This window comes from Carassius carassius, chromosome 1, assembly GCF_963082965.1.
Source record: "Carassius carassius chromosome 1, fCarCar2.1, whole genome shotgun sequence".
Taxonomy (NCBI): Eukaryota; Metazoa; Chordata; class Actinopteri; order Cypriniformes; family Cyprinidae; genus Carassius; species Carassius carassius.
Genome location: NC_081755.1, coordinates 44,431,320 through 44,455,754, shown reverse-complemented (window position 1 = coordinate 44,455,754; position 24,435 = coordinate 44,431,320). Strand labels below are relative to the sequence as shown.

The 24,435-nt window shown below is 38.2% G+C and overlaps 1 protein-coding gene across 2 annotated transcripts; it reads right to left on the bottom strand.

Moving 5' to 3' along the window:
• Nucleotides 1–4,179: 4,179 nt before the first annotated feature.
• LOC132152125 (protein Wiz-like) lies at nt 4,180–24,254 on the bottom strand. Of its 2 annotated transcripts, XM_059560849.1 has the most exons (18): nt 23,996–24,254; nt 23,344–23,524; nt 22,338–22,515; nt 20,144–20,228; nt 19,855–20,009; nt 18,299–19,735; nt 16,325–16,786; nt 15,823–16,191; nt 13,459–13,602; nt 12,380–12,949; nt 11,756–12,217; nt 11,128–11,643; nt 10,622–11,028; nt 10,492–10,546; nt 9,926–10,137; nt 9,500–9,791; nt 9,241–9,403; nt 4,180–6,972 (listed from the first exon to the last, which is right to left on the bottom strand). In XM_059560849.1, the coding sequence occupies exons 2-18, from the start codon at nt 23,461–23,463 to the stop codon at nt 6,642–6,644; spliced, it is 5,958 nt and encodes a 1,985-aa protein (XP_059416832.1). In that variant the 5' UTR covers nt 23,464–23,524; nt 23,996–24,254; the 3' UTR covers nt 4,180–6,641. The 2 variants fall into 2 exon arrangements, with proteins under 2 accessions (XP_059416832.1, XP_059416823.1); XM_059560840.1 differs by having other exon boundaries at nt 10,492–11,028.
• Between the last annotated feature and the right edge of the window lie 181 nt (nt 24,255–24,435).

Sequence of the window (24,435 nt, the reverse complement as noted above, 5' to 3'; positions counted from 1 at the left end):
TTCACCTCATCATGACCGTATACTAAACAATATAAAGCTGAAAGCCCAATACTAACATCTAAATCAGATCTGGCAACAAAAACAATCTGGGATTGACGGTAATGTCCGTCTGCATGCAGAACAACAGCTCAATCTTAATAGGACGGTTCAAATATGAGGCATAGATGGGCAATCTAGTGGATCAATGCAAACTTCATCTTTGAAGATGTCTAGAATCTCTCTGCACGTCTCATGAGGGAATCACTATCAGCTCAGTGAGATCTCCAGAGACCTCTGTTCTGATGCAGATAAATGTTGAGGATTAGACAAAGATGGAGAGAAACATGGCCCGCTGCCCCTAGAGAGAACACATGATGGCTTATTGGAAACACTTAGAGCAGCTTGTCCACTCATCCCTCATCTCTATGAAGGAAAACATAACCTAATCAGCCTTAAAGTTTGATATATATTATAGAATATTTTGATGATAAATACATTATATGTATACATTAACAAAATAACTGTAACTGTATTTATAACCTTATAGCATATATTATAGTAATTTTATCTAATTTGAAAACATGACTTCTACAGTTTTATAAAAAGTCTGTTACAAAAAGTTTCTTGTGGATTAAAAAAAATTACATTTTTGGAATTGCATGACCATACCAATTCTCAAAAATAGGCTGCACATTCCCAAAAAGAAACATTTGTGACCTATAACACTTTGCCAAAGAAGTTGCTAAAAATGTATGAGTCAATATTCTGTGACAGTTGTGGGGCACACTTGAGTTGTGTAAAACCTGTGGTACATCTGTACGCCAGGCCGCTCTTTCATAAGACATATAATGACAGGAAATCACCAAGCTTGAAGAAAGAGTTAGTGTTTTTCAGTAGTAAAACTAATCTGTACCATTAGAAACCATCATAAAGAAGCACTAAAGTACTCAAAAAAAAAAAATCAATATGAATACTTGAATGCTGAAAAAAAATGAAATGTACAACCTGTAAGACTGAACTTTTCATGCAAGAATACGTTTTATGGGAGATTACATCAAAAGTTGTATTATCCACATGCCAAATGATCTTCTATACTGTATACAAAATAAACAGTACTATAATAGAAATGTTTTCATGAAACTTCATAAATTCAAAAGATGACTATTTGATATTCAGTCACTAATTAATGGTAAACTGATATTTTGCAGACATCAACAGAAGTGTTAGTTGCTTCTTACATCAATTCCAGAATACGGACAAACTTCATAAACATTTTTGGTTTGCAATATTTGTCTAAAACAAGTGATTTGCATCAGTTTCATTTTAGTATAAGAAAATGAATATAATGCTGATACACTGTAAAAACAATGCAGTAAATCAACTGCATATATATATATATATATATATATATATATATATATATATATATATATATATATATATATATATATATATATATATATATACTGTAAACTATGTACATTATATATATTGCAATCACCATTGATCATTTTAAAATAAATAAAATACATTAAAATCAGTCGATCTATTATATAATAAATGAAGAGACACAACTGTCATTTAGTCATTTAGCAGACATTCTATATAAGAATAGAGAGTGCTAGAGTTAGAGGGTTGAAAAAAAATGAAAGAGATGTGTTTTTAGCCTATTCTTGAAGATTCTTATTGACTATTGGTAGTTTTCATTGTTAGTTCATGTTATCAAATGTAGTTAACTAATCCAAACAAACAGAACCTTAATTTATAGTTTTACCAAGTTGCTATACTTTGAGAAGATGAAAAAAAAAGTACACAAAAATAGGCCTTGTGGCTCTATGATCCTGAGAATGTCTTTGATCAGATTTAGCTTTTTCAGGACTGGTATTTTTCTAGAGACACAAGTGTGTCGGTGTAGTTTATGTCTGAGCTATTTCCCCATCCTGTCAGACACAGATCTCACATAGCATCTCCCCATGTTTCCGCCCCTTTGCTCAGATCTGGAATAGTTTGGCTTTTACGTCTGCATTCATGTTAGAGTTTGACATATTCACCCCCATTCACAGTAGCTTGTTTATCTTTCCATTTAACACCAAGGTTCCTGCGAAGTGTCTGCATCTTCCTTTTGTGCAAATGTCCTAGGATTATTCACACTGTATTATTATTATGCATATAATACATCAGACAGCTCACACTCAGAGTACAACAATAAACTCCTTTTTTGTTTGAATAAGTCTTTTGCAAATGTATTGATTTTGACAAACTGAGAGGTTCATGAATACATATGTTTATCTGAAGAGACGGTCAGCAGGACTGCTCATTTTATCAGTTCTGTCCGAGAATGTCAATTGCACAAAATCACTGAACAAGGAATGCTTCCCATACTTCCTGTCATCAAAAGCTTCTGTGTGCATCCAACCATGACGAGAGACTACAGTAATACTATCATAAAAAATACAAATATAGCAGATGGGTTAAGATATGGGTTTAAAACAGTTAAAGAAAATTGAGAATGATTATACATGAAATACAGTGCAGTCATTTTGGACATTAAACCATTCAATAAACGCGCACAATCTCTTCTGGGGGACATAATAAATAAATAATAATAGTTATTTAATAATAATAATAATAATAATAAATAGTTTTGTGTGAACCTTCGATCCAAATGATCTTAGTGGTCTGTTAGGTTTATAATCAGTAAAATATGTATTTACTATTATTATAACAAAAAATTAAGCATAATAACATGCAAGTAGCCCAAAGCCAAATCCTAATCCTAACCATATAGTGAGTACTACATATCTAATTACTCAGTACTTAAGAGTAAAATTACACTGTAACAAGGACACCATAGAATAAAGTGCCACTGATATTTCTGTAGTGGCCGTGATTCATAATGTTATGCTCTGTAGCTCAATAGCGCCCTCGTTTGGTGTTTGTTTGTAATATGTTCTACATTTATTTCTCATAAATATCGTCTGAAATAATCTGAGACTCTTTTTAAAAATGCTAAAAAATATATATCATCTTTCTTTTGTTAGAAGGAGGACAAACTATACGAGGGGTTTTATTTGATATGGTATGAGAGTATATCCAAATCATTTTTAAAGAAGTATGCAATGCAATACAATAAAATTAAATAAAAAGTTAATTTAGCATAAATTAAACTGCCACTCAATATAGCCTATTATTCAGGACTAAATATTGGTTCACAATATTTATAGACTTGACAAAAACATACTTCACCTTAAAAATACTTCAAAGTAAAATAAACCAGTAATAACAGAAGAATTTGTCTTTACACCATTAGTCAATTAAGGAGTATTAACCGATACAACTTCTGATTATAATAATGTTGAAATATAATAATGTTGATTATAATAATGTTGAAACAGATTAATAAAGGCTTTCAAACTATTTTTCATTGTTAGTTCATGTACTTAACTAATGTCAACAAACAGAACCTTATTGTTAAGTGATGCCAAAATGGCCATACTGTGCAAAACAAAATAAGATAAAGTAAGATTAAATAAGGCCTACTAAAATAAAATACACCAGAATAGGTAACTGGGTCAAAGGTTTAGCTTACATTAAACTAGCCTAGCTAGTTCAGGACTAAATGCTGGTTCATAATAGACTTGGCAAATCGATAAAATCACCTTTCTCTGGTAACAGATTGAAACGGTTTTGAGTTTGACAAATGTCAACACAACAAATGGTGTATTATTGAGTGTAAATCATGTTGCTTTTGCAATTTTTACTTTAGCTAATTTTATCACCATAAAATGAATAATGTAATTTTAACTGCAGCATAGTTAAGGTCAAGACCACTGAGACTGGACAAACCAAATCACCATGTTGATTTTGGCCTATATCCTGGGTACACTGTGCTCAAAAATACTTTTCATGGCAAGCTAGTTTAACAAAATTCACAGATAGGATTTGTGCCCTATTCATAAAAAGCAACATGCATTTTACAAATATAGTACAGCATTCAGGAAGCTTGTTATCACTGTGTTCCCATCGCGTCCACTTTAACCATTTACCAGCTGTTTTTGTTTGCTATTCTGTTTACAACAGTCCCAGCGCTGATAAGACATATGCAAAGGAATGTTGTTGTATTCTGTCGAGTGAAATTACAGTGCTGTTGATCATCCTCCTGTGTTATGAATAAAAAAAAAAATGACATGCACAACTCGCTGAGATTTCAGATCACATTTAATGATTTTCATTCAAGAGCAGATTCACACGAATCTTCCTCTGGTTAACACTTCGATGGCATTTCTCTCTTTCAGTCACAAAAAGTATTTTTGTCTCTCTCATACACACGAATACTTGTACAGACACCGCAGTCTAAACCAGCTGAGGAGATCTTTAGGAGAACGCACACCATCAGCTGTAAAGCACATGCCAACTGGGCAACAGTCACAAAAAGACCTAACTAACCAAGAACATAATGTACAGAGCAGTTGAATTTAAGACACACGTTTTTAGAGTCCTTGCGCAAGGACTTGACAATCTCCCTTTGGAACAATCTTCAATTAAAAATCCATTCACATCCATGAGCACCAATGTCCTGTATCTTAAAAGAGAAACTGACAGAATAAAAAATAAAACGCTGATCTATTCCACTGGTATGTAACTGCAAGTAAAGGAACGCACGTCTCATTAAAAAATACACAGCATTAGAAATCAAAATAAATTCACAATGATCAAGACCACATTTGAAGTGTTAAACTGTTAAAATCTTCTTCTCGTCTATACATGTGTTAGGTTAGATATATCAATAATATTCCCTTTTGGAATACTAAAAGCCTAACAGTCAAGAGTTAAGTCGTGAAAGCTGCAACAAACATCCATAGCGGACCGGTTTGTTATTGCTTTCCTGTGTAGATATGGAAATGTGATCCAAAGCACTCGTATGTTTGGGAGGCAGTCACCGTAGTTGCGGTAAAAAAATCGTCATTGTCAATTCCTGGCATCACGAGTATGGTGTACTTGTATAGTATACTCACATAGTATAACTCAATTGTCAGTTTCTATGTATATATATTTTTTTTCTAGCAAATCCACAGCAGCAAATCTGCTGCTACCATCAACTGCTCAAAGACAAAACGACAGACTTGCAAAAAACTTGCAAAAGCTAAAGCTACAGAGACGTGTGACGTTCTCTTTGGCACATTCTGTCACTGGGAAATTTCTACAGTTTACGTTTTTGTGAAAATGCCTTTAAATTGGTACAGGAAAAAACATTAAGAAAAAAGTCTCAGACTTAGCACTTTACGATCAGAAAAACTAAAAAGATATACGTTTTATATATACACGAACACTCCCTACTTCTTTGCAGATAAAAGTGCGTTAACCTTTTACTCTAGTGAAACATTCAAATGTAGTGTAGCCAAAAAGTTAAGCTCGTTCAACATTCAGATGAGCCATAATTAGGGTTCTCTTGAAATGCATCTGGGGGAAAAAAGGTGACTTTTATGAGCATAAAATACTTCGGGCCATCGACTTGTTCCAAGGCAATTTCTCAGAAAGCTTCATTGTTTAAAAAGTAACAAAGAAGTCTTTTAGACAGCTGCGTCGACCGTTTCATTTAGAGTTTACTTTGTGCCAAGCACAGAATTAAATGGAGAGAAAAAGGAGCGATCTAGGATCGGATTCATCAAAGCATGAAGCTTGTGCAAACTTGCTACAAAACAATGTGCCATACAAAAAAGCAACAAAGGCATAAATACGTATGGTTGAATACAACTGGAAGGCATGACAGAATTTACATGCTCATTTTGTTGGTCATGTGCTAAAACGATGCATTTAACTAAGTGTGCTTAGCTTATTTAAATATTTAGCAGCAATCGGTTCCAGACAAATTTGATCAACTAAGTCGCAAGATTCAAATGACATTATCAAGGTCTAGATTGCAGTGGGACTGCAGAAAAGAAAAGGCATGTCTTGTCAGGACACAAACCCATCTTTGTCTGCTTAAAACAAACATCGTATCTTTTGATAGCTACATGGCAGTACAGCCTTGAAGTCAATTATCACAGCTAAAGCAGTTAACACAAACTTTTAAAAGTTAACACAAACGGTTAACTTGTATAAGCTAGAAACAGATAAGCTTTGTTTAAAAGGGTCAAGGCCTTTTGTTTAAGTGCTTCATAGTGAAACCATTTAAGGGTGAGCTTTATATCTGTGCCTTTTTGATTGTAATTCTCTGCTTTGTTGACAATTTAAGAATACGTTTGGTAAGCTAAAGAGTTTTGAGAGATATTTGAAAAAAACAAATATTAGTCATTGGGCATAAGGGCCAAATAGCTTACAGAACTGAACTCACCACATACTCATTTTGCTTTTCAAAGCAATCAAAGCTTATCCACAAAACAAATGTAATTTGTATTATATTGTGACTTTTTCTTGTTCATAAATAACGGCAGACAAAAGGGAGATGAGAACTGTCATGGCAACACACCTACCTTACGCCTGAATCATAACAGATGCTCGCGATGTAGGTCAGGGTAAGTGGGTCGCTAGCTGAGATTTTTCGAAAAATCTCTCCCTTTGATCAGATTGAAATAATCAAAGATGAGTAATACAGAAACAAATCATGTAAATGACTGCCGAAGATGATGGAATCTCATACATATGTAGGAAGGACACATGGCCTAATTAGCAGGAGAAGGATCTGGCTCTGCTGTAGCCGGCCGCCCCGCTGAAGCTTGGCTGGGGGCAGGTGTAGGTGTGGAGGCTGATGTGGGTATGGTTGTGGGCTTTGGGGAGGGTGTGGACGGGGTCGTGGAGGGAGCTGTGGTCGTAGTTGATGTGGAGGTAGCAGCTGAGACTAGGGGCTTGGGATCAGGTGTGTCACTTTGAGCGGGAGTGTCGTTTGCAGGTGAAGCAGTCTTGTTGTAGTTAAGATTGAGGATGTGCTGCTGTAGGTGCCTGATCCAGTCCTCCTGTACCGAGAGAGGGCCGTGAAACTCCACGTCACAGAACCTAAAAGAAAGGAATTACAAATAAATGACAATTGGTTCTGAGGGCTTACACATTTACAGCTATTTTAATCATAATATCTAGAAGCCATGTCTAGTTATCTAGTTGAAAGATATGCCGATTATAAATATAATTTTACTTAGCAAAACATATCAATAAATATAAAAATATATATATATATATATATATTAGCTAAAAATAGAATTAATAAAAAATATAAATCTTCATGCTTTAAGGTCATGTTTTTGCAATTAGGGAACCATTAACTGTGACTTTTGACTCCAATAGCTCCTCATTTGCCGATTATTAATAGTAAAAAGTTTAGGTATGATGTAGGATTAAGGAATCTAAAATATAGTGTATTAATATGTGTTTTACAAGTACTAAAAAGCCAATATTCATGTTAGTTAATAGCGAGATCTGGTCCTTAACATAAAGTGTTACTATAACAGTTCATTATAACACCATAAATTTTAAAACCAAAAATTTAGTATTCGGTACAGATACCAGTGAAAATCCATGGTTCTCTGTACCAATTTTGGCACCAAATCAAAACAAAAACATGCTAATTATTTTTTTTTATTTAATCCAAATTATGTACATATTACATTTTAAAGGGCTTTTGAATTTTAAAGCCAAGAATAACAACTAGGTTAGCTGGAAAAAAAAACTGCTTTTCTGACTGATATGACATAAACAATATTAACCATTTGTACATTCTCTAACATGCATATTTTAGATTCAAAATTAATTTAAAAGCATCTGCTGTTTAAAAATCTAAAATAGTAAATATCTTAATGTCCACCTGTTTTTTGACCATGATAAAAGTTATAGGAGCATTAAATAGTTAATAAATAAACTTAATTCTAATAGCCATTATATTAGTGTTAGCCGCGCTTATGCTAACGATGAACCACTCTAATACCATTGTTAATTTCAATCTGACATCAAAATTAAAAATATTTCATAATAATCATAACTTATGTTTCCCACAGCCTGGCACTCTATTTGTGGCAGCATATATATGCAAATTCACCAGCAGAGGGCGCTTGTAGAGTGCAAGAGAAAGGTTTCTCTGGTAACGGCTGTAATCAAACAAGCACTGAGCCTGCGCTCACAAACGCTGCAGGCATTACAGGCAAGATGAAATTAAAGTGACATTCATAATTTTTTGAAGACAGTCAGTTTCCTTCAGAAATACAGTGATATAAAAACACCCGTGCCGTTTTTTGACTTTGACACTTGCAGTGCTCATATTTATTTAACTAAGTCAAAGCCTTTTGGAAAATCTATTTGTACCGGTCAGTTTTGATATTGTGGCGGATGCCAGACATTTTTTTAATGGGAAACACAAAACTAACTTGCTAGAAGTCTTTAATTTAATTTGTCGCCACGTCTCACTGCTTTTATTAAGAGAGTGCATCTATGCACCTTTCCTATAGTGCATCAAGAACCGGGTTGACAAGATACTCTGTACTACTGATACTTAAAAAAACCTGGTACCGTAACATTTACATTTTTTAGTACCGACTTGGTACCTAAGTACCGGGTCTTTTGACAACATTAGAGCAATATTTGTTTTTATGCTTAATAGAGCAAGTATAGCAACACAATAACATCAAATGAGAGCTGAGTGAATGTAAGAAAACTGCTTGTTGCCACATGGAGATGCTACAATTGTAAATTAGGCAATTATAAATATTTTACTAAACGGAGAAAAGTATCAAAACAAATATGTTGAACTATTTGAACTATTACCAGTACTTATGTGTATTATGCAGTCTTTATATTTATTGCCATATCATGTTATTAGCTTAGCATCATGCTAGCTAACTGGAATTACGCTACGTTTACACTAGTGCTTTTTGTTTTAAAATACATACCTTTTTGCTACAGTTACGTCTGTTCTTTACACTACTCCAGCATTTTCGACCCTTGAAAACGGAGACTTTCAAAAATGCAGCAGACCCCATTTTCGTTTGAAGACTCTGGGGTGGCATTTCAGTGTAAACAGACCAAAACAGAAACCTTTGAAAACAATGGCCTGGCTGCCCACATTTGCACTACTGTAAACATAGCCTTAGTTGTAAGCTGGGCCTGTAAGAAGTGCTGTTTGTTAGCACATGGAATTTCTTCCATTCTAGTTCTAAAACAAAACACTTACAAGGTTCCATTTTGTTTAGCATGTTAGTAGGCAGTCAAAATATCAAGGCAGCTCACTAGGTACATTAGATCTTATATCCAAGTACAGATCTAATAAATGCAACTCACCGGCACTTAAGTGAGTAAATTTTACCCACAAGTTTAACCAGTGGAGTGGAGGGGGGCTTTGGCACAAGGGCAGGAACGGTACTGGAGCGAGGTTTAGGGGTGCCACTCTCTCCCACCCCTCCTTCAGCATGTGATGGATGTTTAAGTGGGCGTCTCTCAGATCCTGAAGAGAAAAGAGAAATTGTTAGATTAAGTTTGATTTTCTAGGCAGATTGGGGAAAAGGGATATGGAGAGATTAAGGTGAAGCTGTGCTCAGACCTCGTGGCAAACGCACGTTGAGTTCACTATGCGCCACCTGCACATGTGGAAGTGCATTATTGGAATGATGAGTGCCAGGCTGTGGAATAAGGCCATGCTGAGTGGAACTTCCACTCCTGCTTTTTGCGTCAGTTCCCCGTGATGACAACCCCCAGGGACAACTTTTGACATCCCGCCCAATTGCTCTCTTTTGAGGCAAAGTGAGAGATGCCCATTTGGCCACAGTGGGCTTTTGGGAAACAGGAGTTGTAGAGTCAGAGTCACGGGATGGTGAGAGAGCGGAACTGCACCTCTGCAAAAGATTACAGCCATTTTAATTTATATTAAAAAGCAGGCTTTTCAAACTTCAAAGCAAGTACACCACAGAATTGCAATGACTAGGCAGGGAAGTAAAGAATCACAAAATTGTTCCAGTTGCTTTCATACTTTCTTTTGGGCATAGCGGGCTCCTTGAACATAACTTTTCTGCATCTCTGCTGCCTTCTGTGGACGGCTGCGTATCCAGGCACTCAGCGTCTCGATAGGCGAACCATTTACACACCACTCTGTCACTCCAAACTGACGTAAATGTGCTCGAGCATGACTGGCCAGTGCTTTCCGGTTCTCAAAGTAAAATCCACAGAGTTCACAACTGGCATCTGGAAATGAAAGACAAAAATATGAAGTCACATTGTTCTTGAGACTATTCACACAGCAATGAAACCAATAAATATTTTGCCAAACATGCAAACAATGAGTACTTCACAATAGGACCAGAAACATCTAAAGATAGGGCCAGTTTTTATATCATTTTTTTTTTTTTTTTTTTACTTTTAACCACCAATATGATAATCTATTTTAAGTCTTGGAATTCTCCACTTGGGTCTTATATTTATTTGAGAGTCATTCTTTTGCAAACATGGAAGCAAAACAGGCACAGCACTACAATTTTATTTTCAAACAATGTCATGGAAAAGAACCAAATAAGGAGACAGCCAAAAATATAACCTTACCCATGTGGCCTACCCCATGTTTCTCCACTGAGGCTTTACCCCTAAAGGAATAGTCCTGTGGGGGAGGTGAGAAATTTTTAGATTGAATGAGCACTGCTTTCTCTCCTGGCTGTCCCTCCTCCACCAGTACCTTCTTCTTCATAGGAGGCACTCCAAAAATCTTCCCCACAGGTGAGGTGGAGGACAAGGAAACGCTTCCCAGCCCATGCTTATGAAGACGCGAGCCAGAGTGGAGCAGGTTAAGAGGGGACTTTCGGGACAGGGCAGAGGACTGATAGCCTGGACTGTTTAATGAAATCACACTATCCTGTCCTGGTTCCTCCTTTATGCCAAAGGCAACAGATGCAGGGGTAGTGCCTTGTCTCCTCATGACTTCCCAAAGTGTGTCAATGGGAGAGCCGTTCACAGACCACTCTGTGATACCCATATGCCTCAAGTGTGAACGTGCATGGCTTGAGAGGCCTTTGCGGTTTTCAAAGAATTCACCACAGAATTCACAGCGTATATCACGGGAAGGTTCCTTCTCCTGAGTCATAACTGAAGGAGAAAAACAGCAAAAAGACAACAGATTGAGCTAGGAAAGATTCAGCCATCCTTTATCTTTGAAAAGGCTAATAGTAAAAAAAAAAAACATACCCAAGTTGACTGGATAAACATTATCTGAAGTGTCTAAACTGGATTGTAGTGGCTCTGGGTTGTAGCTTTCATTTACTCCCATGTCTGATCCTTTCATGGTAACCTCCACAATTTCAGGCTCTGGTTTCGGTTTAATGAGCTCTACGTTTGGGGAAGAACTGGCAGTAGATGTCGAAGGAGACATTTTGCGTGTAGTAGGCTGGTCGTGGCTGGGAGTTTGGGCAAAATGGAAAGGCGGGCGCCCAAGCACATTCCCTGGTGGGGAAGAGGACTGGACTGTGGTCCGAGGCAGCCCAGGAATTGGAGAAGAAGAGGGGGATTTGGGGGACTTCAGAGGTTTGATGGATGGCAGGCCTCGACGGACTATAATATCTTTTAGTGTGTCAATTGGTGAGCCATTCACAGACCATTCTGTGATCCCAAGTTGGCGCAAATGGGAGCGAGCGTGACTGGAGAGGCCTTTGCGGTTCTCAAAAAGTTCTCCGCAGAATTCACAGCCCACGTCTTTCATTGGCTCTGGTAGAGAACAATTTATCATACTTTAGTCAGTTTTGGTGTGTAAATTACCTAACATAATAAAGGAAGCAAATGATAGACAAAACATGCAAAAACATATAAAGGTTGTTACCTATAGGAAAGGACATCACTTCTCCACTACTGAAACGAAGTACTTGTAATGAAGAGGCTTTCAGCTTCTTTGGGGGTGGGCCCAATAAAGGGTGGGAAGAACTTGAGGTAGCTTTAGAGCCAATTGTTGTCCTCAAAGTAGTGGTTGCTGTTTTATATAGGACAGGGCTGGAGGGAAGTGATCTTTTAGGTGAAGTGGAAGTGGAGGGTAAGAGGGACGTCATGCTGGTCTTCTGGGACCTCAGGTCTTCTGGACCATCTGATAGAAAAGAATTTGCTCTGTGCTTAAAGTCATCAGTCAAGATGAACCGGTTGAGTAAATCAATGGGGGAACCCTTAGATTCTGAGTACTCAATCCCAAAATGGCGCAAATGGGCACGAGCATGACTAGAGAGGCCTTTTCTTGTTTCAAACCACGCACCACACAACTGGCAAATAATATCTTTAGAGTCCATATCCATCGCTGGAAAGTGTGAGCGGAAGAGAAAAGTTAAAGAGATAGTAAGAACAACAGACAATAAACAAGCAAAAGCAACAAACTGAAGACCACAGGACAACAAAAACAAATCACAAACAAATTATTGAAATTCTTTATTAGTATGTAGTACATTAAATAATTTCTTACTAAGATTCAATGGGGCATCCGTATCTTGCGGCGCCCAGAATGGTTTGTTCGGACTAGAGAGGTTGGTAGGCTGGTTCTTTCGTAAAGTCTTATGCTCCTGGGATCGCAATGGGGAAGACACGGGTAGTAGGGAAGATATGGGAGCTTTTCTCAGCACTGGGGAAGGGGACCGAGACTTTACAAATGGAGAGGATGGCAGGGAGCCAGCTTCAGAGTGAGTAGTTGGTGAAGAGGAAACTTTAATAGCGGAAGCCGCAATAGAGAATGGGACAGGGGGCTTGGTGTCCAGCAGTCCTTCTTCAGTTTCAACATCTTTTGTAGGGCTAGGTATAGGAACAATAGGGGCATGGTGCTGGAGCTTTTTGGGAGATTCCACAGTAGGGGAGGTGCCAGTAAAGTGTGTGTCAATGGAGCGTTCCTTTGTGATCTGGTAGAGGAGATCAATGGGTGCACCACTGTTCTCTGACATGCCGATGCCAAGCTGGCGTAGGTGAGAGCGGGCATGGCTAGACAAACCACGACGTGTCTCAAAGGCAGCACCACAAAAATCACATTTCAACAGGTTAGAACCTGGAAAACAGAGAAATGGTGATTCAGGACTTATGCATTTTGATAGATGGGACTGCTAACCAATTTATTTCCATTTGTTCACCAAGCAGAGTTAATAGACCTTAATAGACCTAGACTACTGACTCTCCATTGTGAAAATCAAAATTAATTTTTCTAAAATGTTGTAAAGAGACCGAGAATCAAGGTAACAGACCAGACTAATAAGGACAAATATATGTAACATAACATCCCATCAGCTCAAAATGAATGTTAATGCAATTACCAGTAGCAAATTCAGATTTTTCTAAAAGTATTACTTCATCCATAAATAACCATTTCTGTCCATTTTTACTCACTATCACGTTATTCTAAACCTGTATGAATTTCTGTGGAACACAAAAGTTGATTTTTTTAAAGAATATTCTCAGATTTGAAACAACATCATAATGTGTGTAAATTATGATGAGGCTTTCATTTTTGGGTGAGCTATTATTTTGAAAAGTAGATTAAAATACTTAAATTCATATTACCCATTGTGTCTATCTCTTTGGAATCAGTGCTCTGCTCCTCTATAGAGAACAGGGTCTTTTCTTCTGGGCTTGCAGCCAACTTATCTGTAACAGGCATTTGGACCTCCTCTTCTTCTTCTTCCCCATCTTCTGCCTCCTCCCCATCTGTATATGCATAGAGCAAACATTTTTTTTAAAATTAGCTAATTGTATAGGTAAAGCCACCAAATTCTCAAATGAATGTTGCCTTTAAACTGTAACTAGCTTTACCTTCATCTAATGCACAGAATAAATAACATAAAATAAAAAAATAATTATAATGAATGTATGCTTAATTACCTGACCAGGTGATTCTGTAAGATTATCCGTTAAAAGTCACCTGCTAAATATTTTCCTTATTATGGGGTCAGTTATTAAGGCAATCACAAAATATATAGATTGATGTCAATTTCAGCAAAGGAATTTAAAAAAATGATTTCATCCTTCTAATAAGCCTTAAAATTCACATTTTTTTTCCCCCTTTGAGATTATACACTGTACAATTTCCAATCATATTTTGGTCAAATCATGACATCACATTCTCCCAATTATTTTGCCATAAATGTAACAAATTCATCTGTGACTAAAGAACTATTTCTACCTAATTTGTCTCTCTCTCGCTCTCTCTCTCTCAAGCAACATATTGCACAGAGAAATTGTTAAAGTGGGGAATAGCCCACCCCAGCACCCTGCTAAGTCTTGCCCTTCACACAACTTTCACAGCTCTTTGATTGCAATTACTGGCAACCAAATAAATTATATAACAACAGGTCTGTCTGACTTAAAGTTGTTTAATTTTGATTTCTAAAGACTAACTTTTAGATGAACATACTGACTGAGATGTTAATCACTCCAGGGGTAAATTCAGCAAGTCTACATTCAAGCAGCACAAACTGATTTTCTTTTGAAGCTCCTGCTGGTCTTGCTCTTCTCAGCATATTCAATATAATAAGCTGAGAACGCGTTCCTGCGGTGGGCGTTTCTGTTCTGTCATTTGATCTGTCCTAGACACAATTCTAGCAACATCAGCCCTTTTTCTGCTCAGACTGAAAATGAAAATTGAAATAAACAGACAATAAAGAGAAAAAATACATTAAATGCAAAAAGTTAAACACGAAAACCAACCGTTTAATAACTTATTCAGGACAGCGTAAAAGAAAACAAGCGCTTACATTTTCTTAAAAAATGTTTGTTTGTTTTTTTGTGTGAAAGTGCGCGGAAAAATAAATAAGAACCAAGAGGAAAAAAAGAGCTGGCGCGCTCCATTTCAACATTAAAAAAGCACCTCAAGTAAAATGGCGAAGACTCAGCCTAATTTCAAGAATCATAAAGACATATGCATTGAATAAAGAAGCCGTCATTTTGATAGGACATCAAAAACTGCCTTTATGAGCGCAAAATGTCACATATCAAGACTTTTTAGATCGAAAACTGTTCAGGCAGTAGGGGAATGAGTCGCTTTCGTACGTGCACTCTTGTCTGTCTCACTGGACCATAGCATCAGTGATTTAAAACGCACATCGGGTATAACAGGACCTTGTCTTAAATGTTAACACGATTGCATGCCATGAAAGCTATAAAAGTGGCGAAGCTCCGATCATATGCATCTCTCACGCATCCCCATGCACGGCGCGGAAGTGCATGCACTCACCATCCAGAGGCTGCAGCGCATCGGACTTATTACAGCACCTACAGTCAGACAATTTTTCCGCTATTGTTTGTGTCTGCGGGGAGGTGGAAGCAGCCATTTTGCCCTGCACACATGCACTAACGCACCAAGGCGTGACGAATCGAATAAAGGCGGAGACTAGGCAAAATATTAAATGCCAGACATCAATTACATTAATAAAGATTTCATTAAGAAATTAACAAGTGTTCTGCACCATATAAAAATCTTTACATCTGCTTTCACAACTGCCCCTGACAGCATTACAAAAATCCCAAGCCATGCACAAGCTTTCTTAAGTTTTATTTTAGTTTATTTTGGACTTCTGACTACAGTGCAGATGAGGTAAAGTCTATTTATTTAATAGAAAAGTAACCTGAGTAAATGATACACACTTAATGTATTGCCTCGTTAACCTTTGAAAAGCCAGTTAAAACATTTAAACATCAAGAAAAAATAACTAGGAAACAAAAAGGTGATCAAAAGTAAAACAACTATATAGTGAAATTAGCTGAGCCCACTTGCATTTGAGTAGTGACAAAAAAAAATGTAATGTAAATAATATTGATTAAAAAAAAAAAAGAAAAAAAAACTTTCCAAGTAAGAACTATGACATTACTCGTGGCTGAATTTTACAAAGTTTTTGAGAAATCAAGCAGAAGTAAAACCCATCCACTTACCCTCTAGTTTACTTATACTGTGCCCTTCCTTCCGGCACCGTTTTGGAGAGTCAGAAGAAAGAGTGGTGGGTTCTGCTGTCATGTTCTCCTCATCCTTCATGTCTTTCCAGCACTGTTGCTCCTCGTCAGAATTTTGTTCTTGACTTGACTGGAGATTATTTGTGGGTGCAGTGGGTAGAACAAGATCTGGATGCTTGGCAAAAAGCTCTCTGAGAATATTAATGGGAGAAACCGTGACTTCCCAGTTGGTGATGCCAAAGTCTCTGAGATGGGCTCGGGCATGACTGGAGAGACCAGCTCTGGTGTCAAAGCCAGCACTGCAGAACTCGCATCTCATTATGCTGAAGGTCGAAGGGTCAAAGTTGGCAACTAGAGGTAGCAATGGAGAGATGAGCATCAAAACAAGCCTCTGGTTCTGTGTGGTAGGCAACTAAACTTTGAGACATCAAGTTAATAAACATTAACAACAGTAGGCTACATTTACATTTAAAAGCATCCTCACCTTTTTTCTTCTTCTTCTGGTATGAGAATTTCTTTTCAATGGCATTGACCTCTTCTGGAGAAATGAAATGCCTAACATTGTAACTGACACCCACTCTGTTAAGGTGACCCCTAACATGATTGGCTAGTCCGATGCCATTATGGAATCGATCTGGACAATAAGGGCATTTTCTTTCCACACTTGTCAACAACCCCTCTCTATCATCATCTTCATCATCTTCCTCAGTTAATGCATCAATAAGATGACTAACAACATCCTCTTCATCTTCGTCATCATCTATATAATCATCATCATCTTCCTCTAGTTTTGCAGTAACGAGTGTTTCTTCTTCAACCTTCTCCTGACTATCAGATTTGTCTTCTTTGAGTTTGGGTGGTTCCTCCTGTGCTTCAAGCTTTTTGCTGTTCTTTGGTGAGGAGGAGTTGGCTTTGAGATCTGGATCATTAGCAGTTAGCTCCGTCTCTGAGGTGGGGTGGGGTTAATGTGGATTGTTACATAGTGTTCAACAGTTATAAAAAGAAAAATACATTCAAGACCAGTATTGTACAATTTAATGGTCAAATGCAAACAAAATGTATGTGGGATGCAATGAGTATGGTGACAAGCTGAGTTACTGGAATAGTTGACCTAAATGGAAAGTCTGTCATCTTTTTTCACCCTCACATACTCCCAAACCACTTTTGTCCATGCTACTTTTTTCTATACAACAAAAGTTGCTCCAAAAAAAAAAAAAAAGTAAAAAGCATTGTGAATGTCTGTCAGAATTTCTCCTTTTGTGTTCCATGGAAGAAAGATTGTCATATGGGTTTGGAACATGATGGTAAGTAAATGATGACATAATTCTCATTTCTGGGCTCATTTTATACAAAAGGAACAGCTTGGCCTGGCTACTCTGCAACCGATTACGATTTCTGTGGCTCTGCTCATCACTCACCCATCACCCTGCTGTATGAGAGGGGAGTTTGGAGGTCAGAGATGAGAGACTCTATGAGGATGAGGGGTAACTCGTTTCTTAGCTGGGCTTGCTGCCCCTCAAGCAACCCCAGCCTCTCTGCTGCCCCTCGGAGGCTGCCTGAGAAGCTGCTCTTCAGCTGAAAGGCCAAGGCAGGTATCTCCACAGAGTCTGCAGGGGAAGGGACCAGGTTCAGACCAGGGTGAAACCTGGGATTTCCCTTTATGTTTATGCTTAAGTTTATGGCCAAGCATGACTCAAGTGAACTTCTAGAATTTCAAGGCTTGCCATTTGCCCGACATTAAAGTATTGGTCCTTCCTGACTATTGCCACAGACTGGGTAAACCGTTTGGGAAAGGTTCTTCTTCTACAATAAAAATTAAGGAAAGAAAGTCAGTACACCACCAGCAGTGGCTAATAGTGAGCATCCGCCAATGGAACAGGAAGTAACACCTCACAATTATAACCGCCCAATGGAATTCATTACACTCCTTTAACCAGTGGCCAATCAAACAGGGAGTTGCAGTACACAAATTTTGGTTCAAGGATGGCTCTAAATAACACAATACTTATAGTGCACAGACACATATACATACTTCACTACAAGACAAAAGATGGTACAGGTAATGTATTTATTCAGATTTGACTATTTGTAATTGGAGATGTGAAGGAAAATTCTCATTGTTCTACTGTGGTGGTTAATGACAGTATTATTTCATGTGACAATGTTATAAAGAGATGGTGAGAAATTGATGAAAAATACAGACTTTTCTGAAAATACATCAACAATTTTGTAGTAAATATTTCATTATTTTTGAATGAAATTTTACAGCCTCTCTTTTTCAGTATGTAAATGTTACACTGGTAAGTATAATGTATCTGAGCAGTTTTTAGGGCATTCAGGTTTTGTACGGATACTGTTCCCTGAGCACTTAAGTCTCGCCATTGTTACCACCTTGCCAGTTTAGCTACAAGGCTACTCACTGACTGGCCTTGGTATAATAAACTTGTAATTGACTTACCTGTTTTGGAGTCTTGTTTTGGATCATGTTCTGGTTCAGGTGTTGGAATGTCTTCTTTCTGGCACTTATCTTTGGACTGGTTTGAGATTTGGGCTTGTTTTTTCATAACGGGATTAAGAGTGGATTTAGGATCCAGTCTTGTACTCACTCTTGTGCGCCCCAGTTTACCCCTCGCGGCCCGGACTGATCGTTTATTCCCTATACTCTTGAATGCCACATCCTTACGCCGCAGAGCAGCTCTCAGGTTTGGAGGAGATGACACGAGATGCTGAGGCTGTAGAACATTCTCTTCCACAGGGTCTGTATTTTCATGCAGAGTTGTATCATCAGGTTGCTCTGCGGCCTCTCCTGGGGTTGCAGAAGTACTTTGACAAGACAACAAACTAAAGTCCACCTGTGAAGTGCCACTTTCGGGCTGTGTTTCTTTCAATTTTTTGGATGCCCGGATGGGGTACCTCTTGTTAAGAGGTGATGTGACAAGAGTTGATGTAACATCTGCAGAGGGCTGAACTTGTCCTTTCTTGCAGGACTTCTGTTGAAAGCGGGGTGAGGTTCGAAAGACACCAGCTCTTGTTCGAGTGTTGTGCGTCTTGGAATGCTCAGCAAGTTCTTGAGGCAAATCAGAGCTAAAGTTGCACTTAAGACACACAAACTGGCTTACATCTGTTGACTCTTGGTTGACTGGCTCTGATGCCTTACTGCAACTGGCTTGCTCTGCCACCCGCTTATCCTTCTCTTTTAATTTTCTGATCTCTTTAAGGATTTTCTGCCGTGACTCCTCATGGCATCGCTGATGATCTAACAGGAGTACCTTGTCTACAAACTCCAGACCACACTCTATACATTCAAAAGGTTTTTTATTAAGATGTCCACTCCAAGAGGTTTTTTCTCTACACTGCCATTTCTTCCCAGATCTACCAACCTGGCTATGCTCTTGCATGTGTTCACGTAGATGGGTGCGTTTTTTGAAATAAATGCTACATTCTACACATGTAAAAATCTCTTGGGAGAGGTCTCCATCCAGTTGATGCTCTACTACTGACCTCTGTCTTCCCCGTACCTTCTCTTCCTTTTCCTCTTTCAATTTGAACATCCCTTCCCCAACCCTTGTGGTTTTCCTATGCTCCTTTGCTCCAGAGGGTTTTCCTCTGGTCTTCCTGCCAGCTCCCGTTGTGTGCTGCCAAGTGTCTAAGCCAGAGAAAGGCCTCAATATGGCCCTCTTTTTTCTTCGGCGTTGGATGAAGGTGCAGTGCGCCCAGGGTCCAGGTGGTGGACTTTCTGGTTCAGAGTCTCCTGGGAAGGTGTATACATCTGGCTCTTTGGGCATCTTCTCTTCCCGCCCTCTACTATTAAGCATTTTCTGCTCCTCTTTCTTGTCTTTTTGGCATCCCTCTTCTGGTGTAGCATCTGGTAGATGGCTCACTTTGTCTTGCTCAACTGCAAGTAAACCACAAAAGTCTTTGTTGATTTAATATATGACATGATTTTTTTTTATATATGACAGGATGTTATTGACAATCAAAACATGTGTTGAGGTACTCTAAGCTTTCTTTTACATGCTGTTCTACGTTTAGGTAGGCTGGAGTCTGTAGTTTTCATCTCATTGTATGTAACATCTCCTTGATTCTCCACCTCCAGGGGGGCAAGTGGGATCTTCTCAAGAAATAAGTGCTTGGTTTCCACAGGTTCTTGGCACAGATCAAGGTCCAATCTGCAAGAATAAGGATAAAACTGGATGAATAGGTTACAACTTAATATTTATTTCCATCAAACCCCCTTCAAATGTAAACAAAAAAAAAACTTGATGAATACACTTTTCTATAAACCAGTTTTTCTGTATCTCACCTGTGGTCTTGTTGTCCAGAGGTGGGACTTCCTGGGCTGTGAGCAGCCAGACCATGAGGGTTAGAAAAGTGCTGAAGTTCTTCCTCTGACATAAACCATTGGAATCCATGCAGAAACACAAACAATATACTAGAGCTGAAACAATGAATCGATTTAATCGATAAAAATCGATTATTAAAATAGTTGTCAACTAATTTAGTCATCGATTCGTTGCTAAATAACTTTTATTTGCCGTAAGCGGCTCATTTCATGCATATTTCAAATCTGCGGTGACCAAAGTGTGGCAGTAATGAGCCACCGGAGGTTTTACTCAGCCAGTACAGCAGGAGAAGTAGCGAATAGCCAATAGCTGGCCTCGTTTTATGTCACGTGCTTCCCGAACAGCGTCTCTGCAGCATTTAGCGGGATGTGGGAGACTGGGAGTACTTTACTTTGAGCCTTCAAAAAAGAAGAGTAACCTGTAAACTCTGCACTACTGAACTGTTTAAGGGGACGTTCACATATCGCATCTTTTGCGCGCTCAAGTTCGTTATTTCCAACACCGCACCGCATCGAGTTAAAAACATCTCAACTTTTCAGAATGCTGCAAGCGCATCGCGGGTCATGTGACAAGAACTAACCAATCAGCTTCATCCTTTCCCGTAACAACGTTGAAAGCTCAGCTAAGATGAGGGAACAGCTGATCATAGCTGTATATTGATTTCCATTTTGAAATAAATTTAGTAGCAGAGCTACTGCAAGCGATTTTTTGAGCTGCAAATCCATTTATCATTTGCTGAAATTTCCGCGTCTTCAAGGAGAGAGCACGTCATGGTTGCTTAGCAAAGGCAGATGCCTCAGGGGCGCTTCTGCCCGAGCGCTTTAGAAAGAAGGAGAAAGCGGCGCGCCTAGCGTTTTCCACGCGTTTTTAGGCACGATATGTGAACGGCCCCTAAGACTTTTATTTGTGCAGATTCTCCAGTACAATGTTGTTTGCAAATGTTTAGTCGTAAAAGCTGATAACATTGCTTTTTAACAGTTAACATTTAAAGCTTTACAAACATGTTCTGTGATCAGTTTGTCGTTTACCAGTTCAAAATTCAGTCGTGCAGCCTAATTATGACTGAATGAGAGAGGTAAATGTTTAAAGATATTTGAAATGCCCTTTTTTTCTAAGTATTCACTGCTCTTTTTCACACAGCAGGTTTTTTGTGTGTGACTGTCCAATTTTTTTTTCTGGACAACCTTCTGATGGATTTTACTTTAAATTGTGAGTTCCATTCAGGTTTCATGCCACTGGCACTTTATTCGAAGGATTGTTTACAATTTCACAGCATAAGCTATAAAGCTGTTTCCCAGTAAATAATAAAATACAATGCACTGCAATTTTATTCTGTTTTATCCTTATTCTTCGTGTAAATATGTTCTGAAAGATTCCTTAATAAGCTTCGTTCGGGATGTTAAACTACTTTAGGAGCTCTAAGGACTGCCATGGTGAAAACATTATTTTAAATCTCCTTGTGAAATTTGCTAGAGTATGGGTCAGTGTTCTGATTGCAGAAGAGTTCGACAAAGGATTACTAACACAATAAAACAACTCTAGGTATATTTTTGATTAGGATATGACAGTGCAAAATGGTTAAAATCTCTTAAAAATCTATGCTGAAGGATAAAGACCATTTATTAATAATTTACTTAGGGGGGAAAAATGGAAAAAACTAAAATATAGGTACATAAACCGATTAATCGATTAATCGTAAAAATAATCGACAGATTAATCGATTATCAAAATAATCGTTAGTTGCAGCCCTACAATATACACATGACTTAACAGTAATCAGTAGACTCACATTTATATCTACAGCATGTACACAAACAAAACCATTAACACTGTTCACAGAGAAACAGGTTTTACAGTACAAACACAGATTAGTTCAGACTGAAACTAGCTGAATCATTCCAGTTTCTCATTTCTAGTCTGTCTGAGTTTCTTACACTTTTAGTAAAATAGGTACAAAAGCTTTAAAGAGTGCATATTGCTACCTTAAAGGTACATATTAGTTCATAAAGTGTACATATTAGTACCTAAAATGATCAAACGTGTACCTGCCACAGAAAATTTTGTACCTTTTGTACCTTTTTTTCTGAGAGTGTATGATTCAGACATGCATTTTTCACTGACTTGAAAGTAAGAATGAACCAAAGAGACCATTACCGTCCAAGGTTTCTTTCTCCGAGTCTGAGTCCCATGTGAGAGATGAGGGGAAGGCTGAAGATCGTGGACTTCTTTGTACTTTACCACAATGCTCCAGTGTGGGGAAAAAGCCTTTTGGACCATCTGAATCTCCATTTCCATCACCCTTCTCCATGTCATCACAATGCAATAACCCTCCCTGTGAGTTCAGAGGGTTGAAACAAGTCCAGCATTACATAGTTGTGTTTAGGGAAGAAATAAAATGTTGATCACACAGGTGTACACTGATTGTTAAAAGACAGGAATCACAAATGTATATAATCACTGTAAAATATAATAAAGGTTTTAAACTGCATCAAAGCAATGTCTCCCAAAAATTATATTTTTTTATTCATAGAGTAACAGTTTATTTTCTATTTTATAGTTGTATGTTATATTTATATTATAGTATTGTTTATTTTCTGTAATTATTTTCTTTTATCATAAAAAGTTAAAAAGTCAAAAAAAAGTCAAAAAAAAAAAAGAAAAAAAACCTTGGCATATATGCAAGACAGAGTAAACTATAGATGTTAAGATAAATGGGTTTGAGTGAATAATAATATTTGAACTTAATGAAAAAAATATGTATGTAATGTTATGCACATTACGGTATATTTAATCTGCAACAATATTGTGAACTTTAATCAAGATGTATTTGGTTATAGCTTTTAAATGTGTCATTATGCAAACACATGAGAGCGCTCAGCACAACAGAACTGCGGCTGGCAGATCACCATGCTGCTTCGTTTATAATATGGTAGGAAATTAAATGAAACTTAATGTGGAGGAATTCAAATGTGAGAAGATGACTGACAGGGCAGTTTAAACAGTGATAGGATGCAAGTAACACAACTATGATGACCTAGTATGTCAGAAAGTGTCTACTCTTATGCTACATGCTCAAAAGTATGTATTTTTCTTTACAAGAAGAAAACATATTTTTGGGGCACAGAATAAGTAGGTGAGTTGGTAGATGCCTTGACTATACCAGGAAGGTGCAGCTGAGTAAGGAGGTGGATGTTGAAGGCAGTAGCCCTTGGCTGGACATCAGAACTTGGGTGTCCCTGGTCAAGAGATCCTCCTCAGGCTCCATGGTCCCCTGGTGCATTAGCCTGGGTTCAACTACTGTCCACTTCTCCTGTCCAACATTATGAAGAGCAATTCCATTTCTGGACAAAAAAAAAAAACACTAAGATGCAATCTGACCATATTCAAACATATACATGTACCTGAAGCCTCAAAAGTATTTTTTTAAGAAAACCTAGAAAAGAAAAAAAAAAATACAAGGTGTCTATAAACTCAAGAGGTTCATTTGGTGATTAATTAGCTTTAGTGGTCAGTGCTGTCTAACCTCTGAAAGAGTGCATTTGAATATCTAAATCTTTGTGCTAGATTTGTGAGCTTGACCTATTTTATCATGCCTCATTTCCTATGCTGATACTATCGAAGGAGGCCGTTTTTTACTGGAAAAAAATATATACAGCCCTTAAATAAAAGGGCTCGTCTATGCAGTTTGCATGCGTTTATAACTTGCGATGTCAAAACTGAACTGTCAGCAAACGCCGTCCTTTTCCAGGAACACGATCTGTCAACCATCTCTCTGGATGTTTGCGGCGAGGATGGGGTTGTGAAACACTCACGGAAAGCGGCCTGTCTTTGGAATCTTCTGCGTCCAATGAATCACATCGCGCTCTCCATGTCCTTTATGGATTCAAGTGGCACAAACGCACTGACGCTTATAGAGCATGTGTGCGTCGCGCTTTATGCGTCCCGGAGCGTCGCCGCCTTCCCTCGGGAGCACCGGGAAAAGCATATAGGTTTAGCAAACGCTGGAGACCGCCTTTGCACTCTAAACACCGGACTCCATGTTGTTAGTTTCGGAGGGATGGTGACGTTGGTGGGGAGGGGAAAGCAGTTTGTGTGTGAGCCACGCTGTAACTCTTTCACAGCAGGTTGAGAGATGAACGGTACCTGATCAGAGCGCTAACAGCGGCGCTGCTGCGTGCGCGGTGCGGAGCGCGGACTACTTCAGCACACTAATGTGCGTGGATGACAAAATGACATTAATTTTAAGCTTAAA